General features: G+C 40.0%; 1 protein-coding gene across 1 annotated transcript in view; it reads right to left on the reverse strand.

Annotated features, from left to right (window-relative positions):
• The window catches only part of hk2 (hexokinase 2), a 41,588-nt gene that overhangs the window by 12,330 nt on the left and 11,189 nt on the right, over positions 1 to 18,069 (reverse strand). Inside the window, exons 4-15 of the mRNA XM_022218950.2 lie at positions 17,280 to 17,399; positions 14,318 to 14,413; positions 12,719 to 12,818; positions 11,210 to 11,393; positions 9,397 to 9,558; positions 5,897 to 6,130; positions 4,608 to 4,912; positions 4,355 to 4,503; positions 3,155 to 3,274; positions 1,539 to 1,634; positions 629 to 728; positions 282 to 465 (exon numbers count right to left, since the gene is read on the reverse strand). Of these exons, the coding sequence (XP_022074642.1) occupies positions 282 to 465; positions 629 to 728; positions 1,539 to 1,634; positions 3,155 to 3,274; positions 4,355 to 4,503; positions 4,608 to 4,912; positions 5,897 to 6,130; positions 9,397 to 9,558; positions 11,210 to 11,393; positions 12,719 to 12,818; positions 14,318 to 14,413; positions 17,280 to 17,399 (1,850 nt within the window). The remainder of the gene's footprint in view (positions 1 to 281; positions 466 to 628; positions 729 to 1,538; positions 1,635 to 3,154; positions 3,275 to 4,354; positions 4,504 to 4,607; positions 4,913 to 5,896; positions 6,131 to 9,396; positions 9,559 to 11,209; positions 11,394 to 12,718; positions 12,819 to 14,317; positions 14,414 to 17,279; positions 17,400 to 18,069) is intronic.

An 18,069-nucleotide genomic window follows, 5' to 3' on the forward strand; every position in this document is an offset into this window, starting at 1 on the left:
TAGCTTCAAATCTTTAAGGGTTGTGGCCAAAGCCGAGTCGAAAGATAACTGTTTATTGTGCGCCGGTTGTTTCTGTCAGAATCGTTGCGCCTCTGTCGACACTTGGGTTGTCTAGCACGGCTAGGCTACTGGCCCTTCACTCTGTCTTTATTTTGCATATTCTGTCTTAATAGTTAACACTGTGAATCACATTTGATGCTGTCTGATGTGTTGGAACTTCTTGGTTCTTTATGAAATATGACGCATCCCATTCACTAAATCATAAATTCCCCATTCAATACCTCTGTTTTCCAGGGTTGTTAGAGCAATCATCGACAGCGTGATCAAATGGGGTGCAAAAGTCGTCTAACTCTCCATTGTCACCAAACGCTCCCCACTCCACGTTGACACACATACGACCGTTGTTGCCCTCCACCAGCTCGATGTTCTGCATTTCCTCCATGTAGCAGGCATTGGTCCCTGTGCCTGAATTAAAAACAGAGGTATTACTAGTACTATTCCTGAAGAAAAAAAATCATTTTATTTTTGAACAGCTTCACAGGAAAACAGGCTCACAGTGAATACAGTGTAATATTTAAAAATGGTTCAAACAGACTAGGCAAGTAAGGTTGGTAGCAGAAAGACGTACCTACGATGAGTCCCACTTCACATCTGGGGTCCTCATAGCTGCAAGTCATCATGGTTCCCACTGTGTCATTAACTACTGCCACAAAGTTCAGGTCAAATTCCTGGAAGCAGAGATAAAAATTCTTTCACAATAGACTTAAAGCATTAAGATATCCAACTAAAATACAGTGAAGTAGTAAACAACTATTGTACATGGAAATGTTGTGTATGAATAGAAACAAACATTGGCTGCCTCACTGTTTACACTCACACTTCAGCATTAACACTGGACTCCTAACAAAGGGCAGAGTTACAGAATACAGCGTAGATTTAAGTAGCTCCATGTAATATGCTCTGAGAGCCATGTTGCTTTTGTACATCATCTTGCATTTCAGTCCCTGGAGAAAGTCTCACTGTCTTTGGCTGGAATTCCTTTCGCTTTGCTGTGGAATCCTTGGAATTCACTCCAAAGATCTCTCAAACTGTCAGCTCATCCATTGCTTTACATGTTTAAGCAGGAGCTGCAGCAGACCCCAGAGAACGTTCTAATTTTATGTTCTTGATTTTGCATTTTGTCTAGTCATTCCAAGGACCATGTTTTCAAAGTAGTACTAACAGTGCTATTGAAGACTTGGTGTTCATAAATGCTGTTGGCACTTCATAAATTCTGTCTGATTAGATATCTGTTGAGAATAGTGTAGAACTGTATAGTCTTTTTTTCAGAACTCTGCGTTAGTTCTATTGTACCTTCAAGGCAGCTTAACCTGTAGTTGACACAGCAGGTGGCTACTCTCCTGGCTGATACATGATAGAAACTGTATAAGCTGTCTCAAATCTATTATTGTCCTTTTTTATTACATTTTCTGAGTCAACATTCACGTCGCAACTTTCCAAAGAATTTCTGAGATTGCATTTGAAGTAAGCGTACAGACCCGCTTGCGATGGACAGCCTCTTTAATCAGTGTAACAACATCTTGGCCCTCACAGCCGCTGGCTTTGAAACCCTTTGTCCACTTCAGCAGAATGCCCTGAACAGATGAAAAAAAATTATCGGTAAGAAATTGTGGAACTCTGTGTGCAAACAAAAAATAACTGCACTGAACTATATACTATAATAAAAACTATATATACAAAAGGTATGTATTTGCTGAAGCGCATTCCTTCTCAGATCCTGGCACACGTGTGCTGGAAGGACAACAATATAAGCAAAATCAAATGCTCTCTAAGGATAGGGCCAGCAGTCAATTATAGATTTAAAAAAACAAAGACAGTGCTGTTTCTTTAGTAATCAAAGCATTATCTTTCAGTAAACAAAGCATTCGAGACACTGTTTATAAATATAAAAATCATTTTTTTAATGGTCTTTATCAGTGGCATGGAAATTGCACTTTAGATCTGTCAGTGTCCAACCAATACTAATGAGTTCCATTAATACAGTGTGGTTGAGTCATTATTTTTTCCCCAAGATCCATTTTTGTTTGACTTGAGGAAGGAACTATTGCTGGTCCCTTTATTTACCAGCTGCAACAAATCAAGTGTATGCGCAAGAGGTTTTAAGAGCTCCCCGTTTGTCTTGTTGTCCCAGTTGACCTGTTATCAAAATTACAGCTTTTGCAAGAGTTAAAAGAATCTATCTGCAGCGCTTTCCCTTCTGAACACTAAGCATTCAGGTACAGTAACAGCTGCACACAGAGAATTAGTATGTGGTCTTGTTCCAGACAAACAAAAACTCAAAATATTGATTGACGGTATAACTGTTCTTAGGAACAAGGCTGTATACGTTCAAATTTCCTCCTCACAGGCTCTGATTCAGAACTGAAATTCACTGCACAGAGCTTCTTATGAAGGCAATGAACTAAACAACCCTCCCCATAGTTCACTCATTGTCAGAATTCCAGTTGCTACTCACATTTGATTGTCAGTATTTGCTGTTTAGGTGATCCTATTATTGTGAATGCTACGCTTGCAAGATTAAGGCTGGATTGGTCTGCTCCTCACCATAGGATACAGACAGGTTCATGAAACAGTACAGTACATACTGGTTTCTCTAATTAATATTCTTGTGAAAGCTGAAGAACCATACAGAGCAAGCATACTGTCAGAATATATAGGAACACGTGAATATGAAAGATATGGTGTCATAAGTATTTAGCAGTAGAACCACGGCGTTCACAGTTTACTGCAGGACAACAGTGTGTCTTAATGAAGTGAAAAACACTGCATTTAATTACATAGATTTTGCTGGATTTAACTCTTTTGACAAAGCTGTTTGTGCCTGGAGACAAAAACAAAACGAGTGTCCCTTTTTTGTAAGCTCATGCTGATGAAAACCACAGGTGTTTCTTTACTGCAAATAAATTATAATCCCTTAACTACTTTGAGAAAACCAGTCAGAGAGGAGGAAAAAAGTGAATGAAGGCACCTGCTAACTTAATGTGATTCACACTCACAGTGCATGAAAACGTGTGGAAATGCAGGTAGATTCAATCTGACATTATCCATCATAGGTAGTCTAACATGTGCAATCAATACTGAATACAAGCATTACCTGATCCAGTTTGCTTTGATGACAAGGGAAGGAGAATGTAAATCCCAGAGGTAAGGTTGCACCCTTCATGCCCATGTACTCCAGGAAGTCGCCAATGCAGTCCACAATATGGTCGAACAGCTGGGACACAGACCAGATTTACAGAAACATGAACAAGTGATAAACAACGGTCCTTCTCTATCAGGTTTAGCGGTTTTATATGGGGCAAATGGATCTGTGTTATCCAAATTTTGTGACCACTGGTAGGTACACATCTGACAATTTTCTGTGGAGTGCTCAGAGAGCTTTGAGCATGAAGCAAAACGCAAACATCACATTCTGTGTCAGGCAGCAGCTGGAATTATCCAGCCATCATATCAAGCACTGTATTGTGAACGACCTGCTGCCTGACATAACAACTACAATACACATCCCCCTCATGCACAAGGACATTCGTCTCCTTCACGTCCACTGTTTCCAGCTGCCCATTTCCACTAATCTACTCTGCATCACCCTCACTATACTTGATATGCTCATCTACATGCTGTCTGAATTTTACTACCAGCTATATATGTAGTATATTTAATGCCAGAGCCTTACACCATAACAGTAAACTTATGAATCGGTTTCAGTATTAGCTTGCACTTTGTATGTATCATCTACCTTACCATGCATGTATCCAACTGTGTGTTACATGCTCCCTGTTCCCCACCCTCCTTTCCTTCCATCCCTCCCCCTACCCCACCCCCTCTACCTCTTCTGTCACCCTCAACCTGCCGACCAGCAGCAGATGGATTCCTTTATATAAAGAGCCGAGTTCTGTTCAAGGATTCTTCCTGTTAAAGGAGAGTTTTTCCTTGCCACTGTCGCCTTAGGGCTAGCTCTGGGGGTTCAGGCATATGGATTCTGTAAAGCATCTTGAGACAATTTGACTGTAATTGGAGCCATATAAATAAAATTGAATTGAAAATTGAATTGACAACATTTTACTATTTTATACCACAGTTCAGTGTCTTTTAAAGCAGAATTAATTCAGAATCCCATGAAAAACTCAAATTGGTGTTAAGAACAATTACCTATGTTTTACTGTTATGCATTACAAGACAAAACTCTTCCCATTTAAAATGGAGTCTTTAATAAATAACAGTGAGTTTAAATTTAGATTTTAACCACAACTGGCCTGCCATCATTCATTGAGACATACATGATGTTATGCATTACCTCTTCCCCTGTGCCTTGCATGGTCTCCTGTGGGATGCTGTAGATTTTGTTGTGCATTTCCACAGTGTGTTTCTTTCCACCTCGTACTCGCACCAGTAGCACCCGAAAGGTGGAGCCGCCAAGGTCCAAAGCCAAGAAGTCGCCATTCTCTGATCAGGACAAAAAGATAATGCTAAGCACATGCATGAATACATTACAGAAAGTTTGACTCAATAACAAGGTAGTGGGGCATCACTTTTTCATTTAGAACTACCTGTTCCATCTGGAATGGATCTGACATAGGTGGGAAGCATCTTGATGCTTGCCTGCTCATGGGTTTGCGTTGACAGGCCTCGCACCATCTGCTCACTCATTCGCTCTTTTACCTCCATCAGCTGTTCACGACTCAGACGCAGCGTGTCAAGGATACTCTGACGCTCAGCATGTTGAGCAGCAAGACGGTAGGCTACTGCTGTTACCATAGCTGCCCCCTTCCCACTGCCACATTGTGACTGCAAAAATCGCACATCACAGTCCGGTACAAGTCGTCCGACCATTTTGTGGAGCCTCCTGGAAAACCTATAGAAAGGAGGCACATTCCGTTAAATCTGTGTTGTCTCCGTTTTCTGGTATCCTCTTTCTACTGAAAAATAACAAGAACATGAAAACTCTGTAAATTTTAACATTTTCTTGGGCAAATACTTTTCACTATAGGCACTAACACTGTGTAGCCTTTTAACTTCTCCAGACACTTGGAGTTATCTTGACAGTCATGTTTAAGAACTCTGCGAAGGAGCAGACCTGATGTTAAATGATCTGTACATATGCATTGTGCACTTTCACAGTCAAAAGGGGAAGACAGCTGTTGATTTTGCTTTGAGTCAGTGTTACCACTGGAACGTATGTCTATCTGTCCTTTTTCACTCTCCAATATTTCCATAACCATCTATGACTAACCTCTTTTGTGACAGGACACAAACATGTACTGGGACAGAATACACAAAATTAAAGGCTGTTAATTTAGTTTGATGCAAACAGGACATCCAATACAAGGAACATTTAAAAAGAGATGCAAGAAAATTTGAAATTGTTAAAAAGTGATAGTAACTATGCAATTTACAAAACAATATTTTCCGTTAAACTAATAGGTCTATAAAATTTGAATGGATTTTTAAGCTTTATCCTGTTTCTGTAACTCTGAATCAAGGTGGATGTGATCAGGAATTTGCACCACTCCTTCATGCTGTGTATAAGCTGTCTGGGTCCATTTAGTCTATAAACTCTTTAAACAACTTTAAATCAAGTATAGGAGTTAATAAAATAAACATGTAGGGATTGCATGATCTCCTTGTGATCATATAAAATTCATCTGTGTCTCATTATTCTTTCAATCCTCAGTCCAAACACATTCAGGGACATGCAAATACACAATGAACAGTAAAAACATGGACAATGCATACAAGTATCAAAATTTACTTCATAAACTAAGCTTTACAGCGTAAATGTATGAGTGTGTTTGTAACAACCACCAAGATAGATGTGATGCTCTGCCAGATTACTTACTCTGTATGATTCTTGTAAACAGAGCCATCAGCTGCGATAGTGGTACGCAATTTCTCAGCTGCTTTATTGTCCCGGATCTGTCGCAGCACTGCTGCGAGAGTAGCAGCACACAAGTGTGCGGCTCGTGTGGATACTATCTGACACACCCTCTGAGTAGCTATGCAGTCCTCCACCGACGGGTCCAGACCCAGGCCGCGGAGTACGTTCTCAGCAAACGCCACACCTTCTTCATCCCTGCAGGTAAGACAGAAAATAAACACATCTGCTACAACTCTAACTCCTTGGTAATTTACTTTTAAATGACCTCAATACAGAAAGGTTTAGGCAAAATAACTGTGGTTTACATTTACAAAATTCTTGAAGTCCCAGACTCATGGTGTTGGGCCAACACTTAAAGCAAATTTGGCAAATGAAAATAACAGTTTTCACAACCAACAGTCTGGCAATTTGCATTAGGAGTGATGCCTTAAATGCACGGTCAAATTCAATCACTATATTTTTTACCTAAGGCTGCTAATGTTCCAGAACATGTATAAGGTAGATGGAACAAAATATTACAAAGATATTGCTTGCAATGGTTTTTCAAAAATATATTTTTTTATATTTTTAAATGCAGAGACATAGATTTTATAACTGACTAGTGGTCGCCTAGTGTCCTTGACATTTTGGTTATTTTTGATAATTTTTTAAAAAAGTTTTAGTGCTCTGGCTAAACTATAGGTTACTTGCATAAACCTGTTTCTCAGAGTAGCATGAGTGAAACATCTCACTATGGGATATGCCCTCCTCTGTATGCCTTAGAAGCATTTATCTCATTATGCCAATCCTGACTGGCTGGTGACCATGACACCTACGTCAGGTGTAGCCACCTACCCTTAAGCAGCCTGCGCTACCACACAGCATCACTCAAAATAAGCACCTCTTCTCACTTCGCCCAGCAAGAAGGGCTGTCTGGTGAGACATCTCCCTCATGCTACTTTAAGAACCGGGGTTACATAAGTAGCCTATAGTTCCCATTTCTAGCATTCGTTTCAATGTCTCACTACGAGTTATGGAAACTACCACACTGCCAGACATGCTTGTCTCAAAACCACCACCAGCACTCAAGAAACTGTAACGGGGCTCAGCACTCAGAATTGCATGAGACAAGCGCAGAGATGTCCAGCTCATGAAAGTGGACAAAAGTGAGAGGTGAAGATCAGCTGCTGTTTTGTGATGGGCCTGCCCCTGTGGGGAATATGCCCAGAACACAAAGAGCTGGCCACTCCTCTGAAATCTCTTTGTCCTGTTCATATAAATCCGCAGGGCACGGACTAGACACAGCATGTGCACACGCTGTGCTTCTTCAGCAGAACATGCCGGTGGAGAAAATGTTGTAACAACAATGGGAGAACATGAACCAACCTCCTTGGCATGAAAGCAAGGCGGGGTTTCAGCGACACCCTAGCGTGCCCAGAAGCAAACTGAGTGTACAAGGACAACACTAGAAATGACACAACTACACCAACAGGGCAATGAAAGCAGATGTGTCCTCTCCTCTCACAGCACTCCTCAATATATCATATCATTTCGGGGGATAAGCTGCCATGGCTGTCCTGACAGGAGCTGATATGCACTCCCCTCCAAAAGTATTGGAACACTGAACCCAATTCCTATATTTTTTTTGCTGTAGATTTAAAACATTTGGGTGTGCCATCAAAACTTGAATATGAGACAAGAGATCAACATTTCAGCTTTTATTTTCAGGTATTTACATCTGGATCTGATACACAACTTAGAACAGAAGAGCACCAAATTTTCAGGTGAGCAAAAGTACTGGAACAGATGGACCTGAAATAGATTGAAGTGAATAAGACTTAATACTTAGTCGCTGCAGACTGGCGACCTGTCCAGGGTGTCCCCTGCCTTCGCCCGAGTCAGCTGGGATAGGTTCCAGCACCCCCCGCGACCCTAGTGAGGATAAAGCGGTGTATAGAGGATGGATGGATGGATGGATGGATGGATGGACTTAGTCGCTGGTGGAGCAAGTAGTTCTGGCCAGACAAGCTAGCTTGGCGTGCTAGGTATTATCAAAGACTCTTCATGGTGACGTAGGAGCAGTGTGCGCATGAAGAAGGGGCTTCAATAGCCAGTTGGGCATGTTTCAGCCCAAGGCAAACCCAGCAGACCTGCTGTGAGTCGTGGCTTGATATTTTGTTGCCACAGGCACAGAGTCAGACCCTGGGGTGTCGCCTCTGGTGTGAGAAGCATGGCATCAATCTTGATTAGCTGGGTTGCTGAACAAGAGGCGAAGTTAATTAGCTGGTGTTCTAATTGATCAAAACGGTCTTAGCTGGTGTACTAAGCCATGTAAAAAAACCTCACTGTGGTGTGGTAAGGTGGTCGACGCTCCAGGCTATGGTGAAGGCTGGAAGATGGCAGGTTTGGCAGCTCGCGTTAATCAACAGAGCAGTAACCAAGGTAGCTCCAATCTGTGAACAGTTAAGCTACATAGCACGTACAAAGATATAGTATGAGACCCTCAGGGTCCTAATTGGAATTGAAACCCTAATTGGATGCATTTTGCCATTCAGAGCACATATCTAATCCCTTACATAACTCAGACTGCTAATGGCCCAGCAGCTGAATACAGTGATATGATCAGCCACAACATTCAAACCAGCAGCAGGTGAAGTGAATAGCATTGATCATCTTGCCACAATGCAGCATTTTTCTGTAAAATGATCAGTCCCAGCTTTTGTGTGGATGTTACTTTGACCACCTACCTATACATTACTGCAGAGCAAACATTCACCTGCCTAACTGCAATGGACCTCCCTAAACGCACTGACCTCCCCCAGTATGGCAATGCAAAAACTTCTCAAGAACGTATCAAGGACCATGACAACAGGTCCATGGTGTTGGCCAGGCCTACAAACTCCCCTAGTGCAGTCTAACATTCACTAGATGTCCTGAAGCAAGTCTGATCCATGGAGGCCCCAAATCTCAACTCACAGGACCCAAAGCATCTACTAGTAACATACCAGAGACAAAAACTTAGGGGATACCCCTCATAGGTCGTGTGTGCATGCCTCAGGGTGGCTTAGCGGCACGAAGGGGACCCACAAAATGTTAAGACAGGTGGATTTAATTTTGCTGCTAAGACTGTGTGTCTGTGTATTAAAAATGTCTATTTTTCTTTATTTCTCCAGTCTTCCTTCTCTCTTCTGTCTTTTTTTTCCAATTACAAAAAATATATACACTTGCACTCTGCTCTAGGCAACAATTACTGACTTTTTTTTTCTAGTTTTTGTTATACTAAGTCTAAATGCACACACAACAGTATTTGTACTGTGTAAACTGTGTTCCAATGTTCAGTAAATGGGCAGACAATTGTAGGAGAGCACGTTTTTGAATATTTAGGTTAGTCAGTGATAGCCAGCTTGACTTGAAAATATACACTGATGATATTGGGGGAGAGAGAGAGAAAGAAAGAGAGATAGAGAGAGGCAGAGACTCACTTGTCAGTGTCAATGTTGTAGATGTAGCTGGTGTTGAAGTGACCAGTGGTGAGGAGCTCTGGTGTAGTCTTTCCCTGGAACAGCAGCTGCTCTTTGGCCATTTTAATCAGGATGAGACGTACCAGTTCCCCCATGTACATCCCACTGATCATTTTTTCAAACCTACATGTCAACATGCAAAAAAAAAAAAAACAGGAACAAATAACATCACCAGCCAAAATTAAACACAATTTGCAAGTGTATCTTAATGCACTCATAAGGACAACACAAGTAGGCAATTGAACACACTAGAACTTAATTTATGGCTTTGAAAAGGCACAAAATGAATAGAATTATACACTGACTCAACCTGTAACAGTTTATATAATAATATTTATTCAAGCTATTTGGTGTGGGTGTACCTGTTCTCCCCATCTGTTTGTACCAACTGACAGTGGTCAACAACGGAACTACAACATCCAGCCCCAAACATACCCTGATATCTCTCTTATGCACTCAGTCACTTATCATAAAGCTAACAAAAACAAATTCTCATGTGAAGTCCAAGTATTGACAGAAGAAACTAGCAATGCATGTCAGTAAAATTGTTCAGTTCGTAATTGATGCTGAGCAACTGCATTACAGCACTCTACACTATTTACTGGAGTGCAGCAGTTTATATTTCCCTTAGTATATGTCATTAGGTTCTACAACTACCTGACAACACTTCAAAACAGTAAACCTGTCCTAAGGGAGCGGTATCAGATTGGTTTAAATTCAACTGGAAAAGGGATTTTCACATCCTTGTTTTGTCTTCTTCTCAGAGATTTTTTTATTGTTAAGAGATGTGTGCTAGCAACAAACAAAGAAGTTTGTGCAAACTGCAACCTCAGAGGAGCACGTGAACGTAGTTTTAAAGCCCACTGATATCAAGGTCCCTGAAAACTCCCACTGAACTCAAAGGATGAGGCTAAATACAGTTCCTCTGTGGATGCACATACAAACACACTCTTTTTGACCACCAAAGTCCTACAGCAAAGGCAAGACAGTAGGTAAAGAGTTGACACTTAGAATTACCTCACATATGTTTCTATTTTTTCAGCTCAGTGTGTACATGTAAATAAACTGGGGCCTCACAAAGCAATTCAAAATACAATGCTAGAGATACATATTAAAGATACTACTCTTACTGTCACTTACTTTAGTTAACTCACACTTTGATACAAATATAATCTACAAAGTCTACAAGCACAAAAAGAACAGAGATAAGCACACAAACTGTTTGCAGGAAAAATAAACACATTATGAAGAACTGTGGAGGATAAGAAATCAGCAAGAACGACGACAAACCTTCAACAAATTTAACTGACTGTGGTGAATTGTTCCTTAATTCTTAAATCTTGAAAAAGGAAAATAAACACACCAGACTGACTCTTTGATGAATAATACAAACACAACTGGGCACTCCATGTCCACTTTTCTACAGAACAACACAGAGTTTAGCAGCTATTATTTACTATCCAATATAAGAACACAATGTCTGATGTAAAGAGAAATAGTTGTATGACAGGAAAATGCTGTCTCTGATGAAAAGAATTTTGTGGCAATGTACATTACACTAAAATAATCAGCACCAAAGGTATGCATTATGCAATAACAGAAGAGCCCATTAAATCAGAAGCAGGTCTGACAAAGGGAGGCTTTTAATGAAATACGTGTAATATACCGAAATAAAGTCAAAACTCTTTCAAGCCTGTCTGCAGTCATGTTAAAGAAATCACTGCTGGAAAATGTTTTATGTAATACCAGGTCAGATATGCTTAAAGACACTCACAGCTGCTTGCCAGGATTTAGTGAGCCTGCATCAATTTCCCGGTCGATGTCGTTGCGTAGGTCCTCCAAGGCACCATCGTCTCCAAATGCACCCCACTCCGTATTAACACACATCCGCCCCTCATCACCATCCAGCACCTCCAGGTTCCTCATCTGCTCCATGTAGCAGGCGTTGGTCCCCGTTCCTTAAAGGAAGAAACAATAGCAGGAAAATTACTTCTTGTCCCCAGGACCCAGGTCACCATGTCCAATCAACGCTCACTTCATCCAACGACAAGTTTTAACCTGCTTCAACACAATGAAAATTTAAATTTCAATCATCCAATTCTTGCTAATCTCATGGTAACATGTTACTTAGTGGCATGACCAGCACTCAAGTACTTCGTACAACATCACAATCAGGCAAGTTTCTGAGTACAAGATGACACATAATGAACCCTGATATGATCCATTATAAATATATGAGGTAGCCTAGAACAGCAAAAACACTGACATTAGCCCCAGTTCAAACTATAACCACACTAGCACATTACTAGTTTTTACACATTATACAAAAGATTTCTGTGTGGCATTTTAGTGCAGTGTGATGCAACATAAAATGTGTAAGCAGACGTTAACTCCTTCTCCAACAAAACGTATTTCTGGATGGGTGTCCCACGACAACTAACTGTCACTGTTGACAAGTGGGCTGTTAGTACGTCACATTCACGCAGTCGCACCAGAGAAAGAGAAAACTCTGTAGCTTTCATTTGAAATGAATTAAATAAGCATTTTCCAGTCAGTCTACACTCAGTAACTAGAAATTTCAAAGTGAAAACATGTGCTAAGACGTTTTTACAAATTAATTTACAATTAAAACAAAAGTGAAATGTCTTACTCGCAGTTCTTGGTGTTTGAATTTCAGTGTTTTTGTCCTAACATGCAGTGGAGATTGTGGAACGTTTGTACGCATGTCCCTTTCTAGACTATGTCCAGTCCATTCAGTTTGCCATAGGGAAATAATCATAGCAAACAGAACAAACAGGACTACATGTTTAGGACCACAACAAAAGCAATTTTGGTAGAGGATTGAAAACTGGATTTTTTTACTTAATTAAAAAGATTTTTATAAACTTGTTTTTACATTCTCATCATGAATACCAAAAGAATCTATTCAACATTAAATCTACAAGGTGGCCTGAATAAATATTCAGGCTACTTTTTATTATTTTTTATTTATATTTATTATTTCTGAAGCAGTTGTACCTGTTCCCACATTAGGGATTATGTCAACCAACAAACAGTGTTTTAGCTGCACATAAATGAAAAAAAAGCTGAATACCTGTGTTGAGAAAAGGTACCATCTGCCGTGGCATTCACAGCTTCAACAATGATATTTTTGACCCAACAAAAGTACACATATATGCTGGGAAAATGACAGGCAGTCTACAAAGTACTTTTACTGTCATGTGAGCGTACACCTGCCTACCCTCACAATCATTTGATTTATATTTGGTTAAATTTGACTTACCTACAATGAGACCTATTTCACAGAGATGATCATCATAGCCACAAGTCATCATGGTTCCCACTGTGTCATTGATCACTGCCATAATGTCAATGTCAAAGTCCTGCGATGAGACACGATGCAACACATTAAAACAAGACCTGGCTTTACTGAATTCACTCGTATTTTCATTAAAGTATGTAAAAAAATAAAACCTAAAAAGTATAAATTATAAAATTCTGGCCTTGTTCTTGATGTAAAAGATTTATTTCAGATGAAAAAAATATAGTTTTGAATCTTACCTTATATTGTTCCTAACTAAAGTGAAAACATTTTGTTTTGTAAGGACTACAAACAGATTTCTTAAACTGATGTTTCCTGAGTCTGACATGGGGTTCTGCTACATTTGTTGGGCCATTGTGGATTTTCTCCCAAATCTGTTGCTGGAATAACCATTGCTGCCTTTTCTGCAGCATACTTAAGCCACCATTATTTGTGAAAAACATTTAAACTAACAGTTGTTGAGCCAAAATCCTTTTCTGGCAGAAAAATCTGCTCTTCTGAAATTTCCTAACAAGTTTAAATATTTGAGCTAAGACCCCACGGTATTATTTATCATGTAAAGCTACCTAAGTAATGTAAATATCACACTTAAGACAATACAATATTACATGAAATACAAATTTACCTGATGGAAATCAATATTTTGGTTAAGATTAATTACATATTATGACTGAGAGTTTACATTATTAAAAATGATCTAGATTTACCAGACCAACATAAATAATAAGGCATGTTCAGAGAGAAAGTGAAGAAAATGTTCATCATGTGCTATTTGTATTAAACCACCATTTATGGGCACTCAGTCTACATACTTTAGCTATAAAGTAGTTACCAACAGCCACACTGTGACTGCTGTGTACAAAATACACAAAAAATGGTTTAATATATTAGGCATGTTCATGAACCCCCAATACACAAGCAATATTCAATTTTAAACATTTTCAGCTAGCACAGATACATGTTTGAATCGATTTGTACGTTGCTGACAGCACACTCCCAGAGAAAAGGGTGGCAGACATCTTCTGTGACCACACCCCTCAGGCTCCTAGATCTAGAACAAGTCAGGCTGCCGGTCTGTTTCTATCCCCTTCTTTTGCTTTTACTATGTCCAAAACAACAGGCAGCTTATTAATACCACTGGCAGAGTAGAAAGTGATCAATAACATGATGTGCATGTTTCTCCTTGGTGTGTGGGATTTCAGCCATTCTCCAATGAAACACAACCAATCACGTTCATGACAGGTGACTGGTGGTTTACTCTGCATGTCAGCAGTGTTTTGAGCTCAGTTTAAAAAGCTTTCTCAGGCAGAAACTAGATAGGCTGAGAGAAGCAAATCTCCAAACTGAGTTTGTCCTCTGTGGCCAAAACTAAGTGTTTTTCTGCTACGATAATGTATTCAGAATTTTGGCCTACAGAGATAGATAGCATAGTTAATTTGTGTTTTGTTTGCTTTGCTACATTAATTTGCATTGCCTTTATGATGTGATCATAAATTTGCACATTTGGAAATATTTGCAATGGTACATAATGTACCATGAAACTAATATTTGTTTATTTACCCCTCGTTTCTTTATAGATTTCCTCAGGAGGCTGACCACATCTTTTCCCTCTACTCCACTTGACCTGAAGCCTTTAGTCCAAGACAGCAAAACACTCTGCAAAAAAAGAAAACACACAGACCACAGAGTCAGGATTCGACACAGAGTCATAAAAATACTGGAAGACACACTGTTGAGAATAGTTACAAATCTTCAACAATAATATGATTCAGTGACTCAATCTAGGTAGATAATAGATTACTTAATATTTTGCTGGATGTTCAAAATGAGGCACTGCAACCCACCCCTGGTTCCAACATTCCTTGAGTGGGATACCATTGACCTTAAATTCAGATGTCTCAAATCAAAATTCTTTTTTCCCAAAATGACACAAATGGCAGTGAAACATTAAAACAGTTTAAACCTGCAGGGTGACATGACTGTGTGTTTGTGAAAAGCAGAATCCATGTAAACGGTAAAATCTGGAAAGCTGCTCATTTTACAGTACTATTCTTACATTATATATTAACGGCAAAACCTCTGAATCTTCTGACTATGTTAACTTCAAACTGGAAGCTCCACAGTCTCCAATAGAGAAGGTCCAATTCTGGAGGGAGTTTAAACAATCCAGAGCACTTCTACAAAGGACAGATGAAAGAATATGGAAGTACTAGACTGCCTGGATTTGGCCAGTTACACATTTTTGTTTTTGGTTAGTAGAATAAATCAGAAGTAAAACAATGACTGTTATTTAAGTAATTAGTCCCCGACTTAATATGAGATGGCATACATCAACATAGAAATAACTATGTGAGACACAGCCCTTTAAACACACAGTGTCCACATTGCAAGGGTTCAAAAGCAATTTTAACCTGTTAAAGCACAGACTTTGAATACTAAAAATGTCTAGCTATTCAAATATTTACAGACTGCACTATACATTTCTTGCACAGCAAAGAGGGTTAGAGATAATGTAAGATAAAACAAGACGACATGGTCATCAATATCCCCCGCCACATGTGATGTCTATGAGTCTATATCCAAAATAGTGATAAAGGGCCATAACTCTGTTAAATATTATCACACAGGCCTCATTTTCGAACTTGATCAAGGTGTCCATGGTGTGAAGCTACACATTAAATTTCGTAATCCTAGCTGTAACAGTTTCCGAGAAAAGCTGTCCCCTTCATGTCGGACGGACAGACGGACGCATGGACGGACAGACGGACACATGGACGGACGGATGGACGGAGGCCAAACCTATATACCCCTTTTCCACTTCGTGGAGGCGGGGGATAAAAACTTAGGAGTGGCAGCATGTGGTGAAATGGTTACTGTCTGCTGCAAGTGATTTCAGAGGATGACTGGCAGCAATGAGTGCAACTTGAGCATTTCTGGCCCCAGTACTTTGAAAGGTTATTCCCAACCAAGGACACCGCAATGGGACACACATCCATCCATCCATTCTCTATACACCGCTTTATCCTCACTAGGGTCGCGGGGGGTGCTGAAGCCTACTCAGCTGACTCGGGCGAAGGCAGGGGACACCCTGGACAGGTCGCCAGTCTGTCGCAGGGCTACATATACAGACAAACAAGCACACTCACATTCACACCTACGGGCAATTTAGAGTTACCAATTAACCTCAGCATATTTTTGGACTGTGGGAGGAAGCCGGAGTGCCCGGAGAAAACCCACGCATGCACAGGGAGAACATGCAAACTCTATGTAGAAAGATCCCAGGCCGGGATTTGAACCGGGGATTTTCTTTCTGCAAAGCAAAAGTGCTAACCACTACCCCACTGTGCAGATGGGACACACAGTGTAGGGTAATATTTATTAAGTGCAATATACTAAAAGTAAAAGATTATATAACTTAATTTATATTGTTTGTCAAACATATTCATTTAAGTGCACCCAAAATCTTTCCCTGCAATAGTAAGATTAACTGATGGGTTTCTGGATTGTGTCGTTGTAAAGAGGATGCCATGCCAGGTCTCTGTAATTGTGACAATAACAGATGATTTAAAAAAAACAAAACACCATGGGGCACCCAGACAGCTCAACTGGTAGAGCAGGCGACCCATAAACAGGGTCTACAGTCCCCAGTGCATGCCTGTTCCAGTCCAGCTCACGGCCTTTTACTGCATGTCTTCCCCTCATTCTTCTCCCTACTTTCCTATCTACCTCTCAACTGTACCCATCGAAAAAAAAAAGCTAACAAAAGCCCCAAAAATTATTTTTAAAAAACTACTTTAGGGGATGTCCATTTCAGCTCCTCACCCACAATGCACTGCTACATCAGGGTTAAAAATGGGTGTGAAACTAGCAGCATTCACAATTACATAGAGGTATTGGCCTACCAATACCTCTATGAGGTACTACTGTGAAACAGCAGGAAACAGTCAGAGCACTGCACTCAAGTTAGCTAATAACTGATTTAACAATGTTTCTAGAAGGCAGTAAGACCAAATAATAATCTACAGAACGCGCTTGAAATTTACTACTGTCCCCAAAAAAGCGACAATTACAACATGGACGAATATTACCAATATACAAAATACTCAGCTTATAAACTAACATCATAAGGTTAAACTAAAACACCAGACTGCAGTTACTCAAAATTATGGGGCAGCCACATAATACAGTAACACTGTGAGTCCGAGAGTGGGGCACAACAGTGTCGTTATAAAGAGCAGCCAGTAGGAGTTCACAACAAACAGAGCAGCAAAGGAGGAGCGGAAGAATGAACTGCAGCAACTTACAGAGAAGAACATCATCGATCTGCTATGCAACACAGAAGGTGAGTGGAAAATGAAAATACTACAGTACACACACACCTATGCACACAATCACACACAAACGTCAGGCGCACCAGTGAAAAAAAGAAAATGCTTAGCTGAGTTATGTTCGCACTCTGGAGCGCTCTTAGCATTCAACTGTTACTTGAAATGGATAAAATAACAACACCTGAGTCACTCACCTCATCCAGCTTGGTCTGCTGACAGGGAAATGAGAACGTGAAGCCCAGAGGAAGCTTTTTATCCTTTATGCCCATCTTCTCCATAAAATTAGCCAGACAGTCAGCTATGTGGTCAAAGAACTACAGGAGAGAAAAGGTCAGTTTTAATTAACGGAATTTTGATTGTGTGTGTGTGTGTGTGTGTGTGGATGCCTTCCATATCAAAGTTGTTATTGTAGTCTCCTTAGCATCACATTGTTAGCATAGTATAGCTGTGCGGCTTTTTAAGTCCCAGAGAAAAACGTTCTGAGAATGGTTAAGAATAAACACCCCCACACTACTAAAACTGGTCAGTGACAACTCCTTGAATTATCCATTCAATTTTTATGCCTCTGAGATAAGTTCACACACACGGAATGCGAAGTCTTACACCTTCACATTTTAGCTTTCAACAACAGGATTTCTGACAGAAACTGCACATTAAAAGCTCAACACACTGACCAACATTTTGTTGCACCATTAAACTGGTTCTCATTCTAGATGGATCCCTTCACAAAAATATTTCTCTGCAATTGTATAAAGATTATATTGTACTAAATCGTTTCTAATGTACTGTGTACATAGAGAGTGTTTATGAATTTTGCCCTGCCGTAACACAACGTACAGGTATTTTTTAATGTTTATTTATTATAATATTTAACCCACTGAACCTCAAAATCAACCAGCAGGTTTGAATGCATGTCATCTTTTTTTTAATTTAAAAAAAAAAATCACACAATTTATGCGTCAGAAACAGTAGAACAGTAAGAAT

Source organism: Acanthochromis polyacanthus, chromosome 7 (assembly GCF_021347895.1).
Source record: "Acanthochromis polyacanthus isolate Apoly-LR-REF ecotype Palm Island chromosome 7, KAUST_Apoly_ChrSc, whole genome shotgun sequence".
Classification (NCBI taxonomy): Eukaryota; Metazoa; Chordata; class Actinopteri; family Pomacentridae; genus Acanthochromis; species Acanthochromis polyacanthus.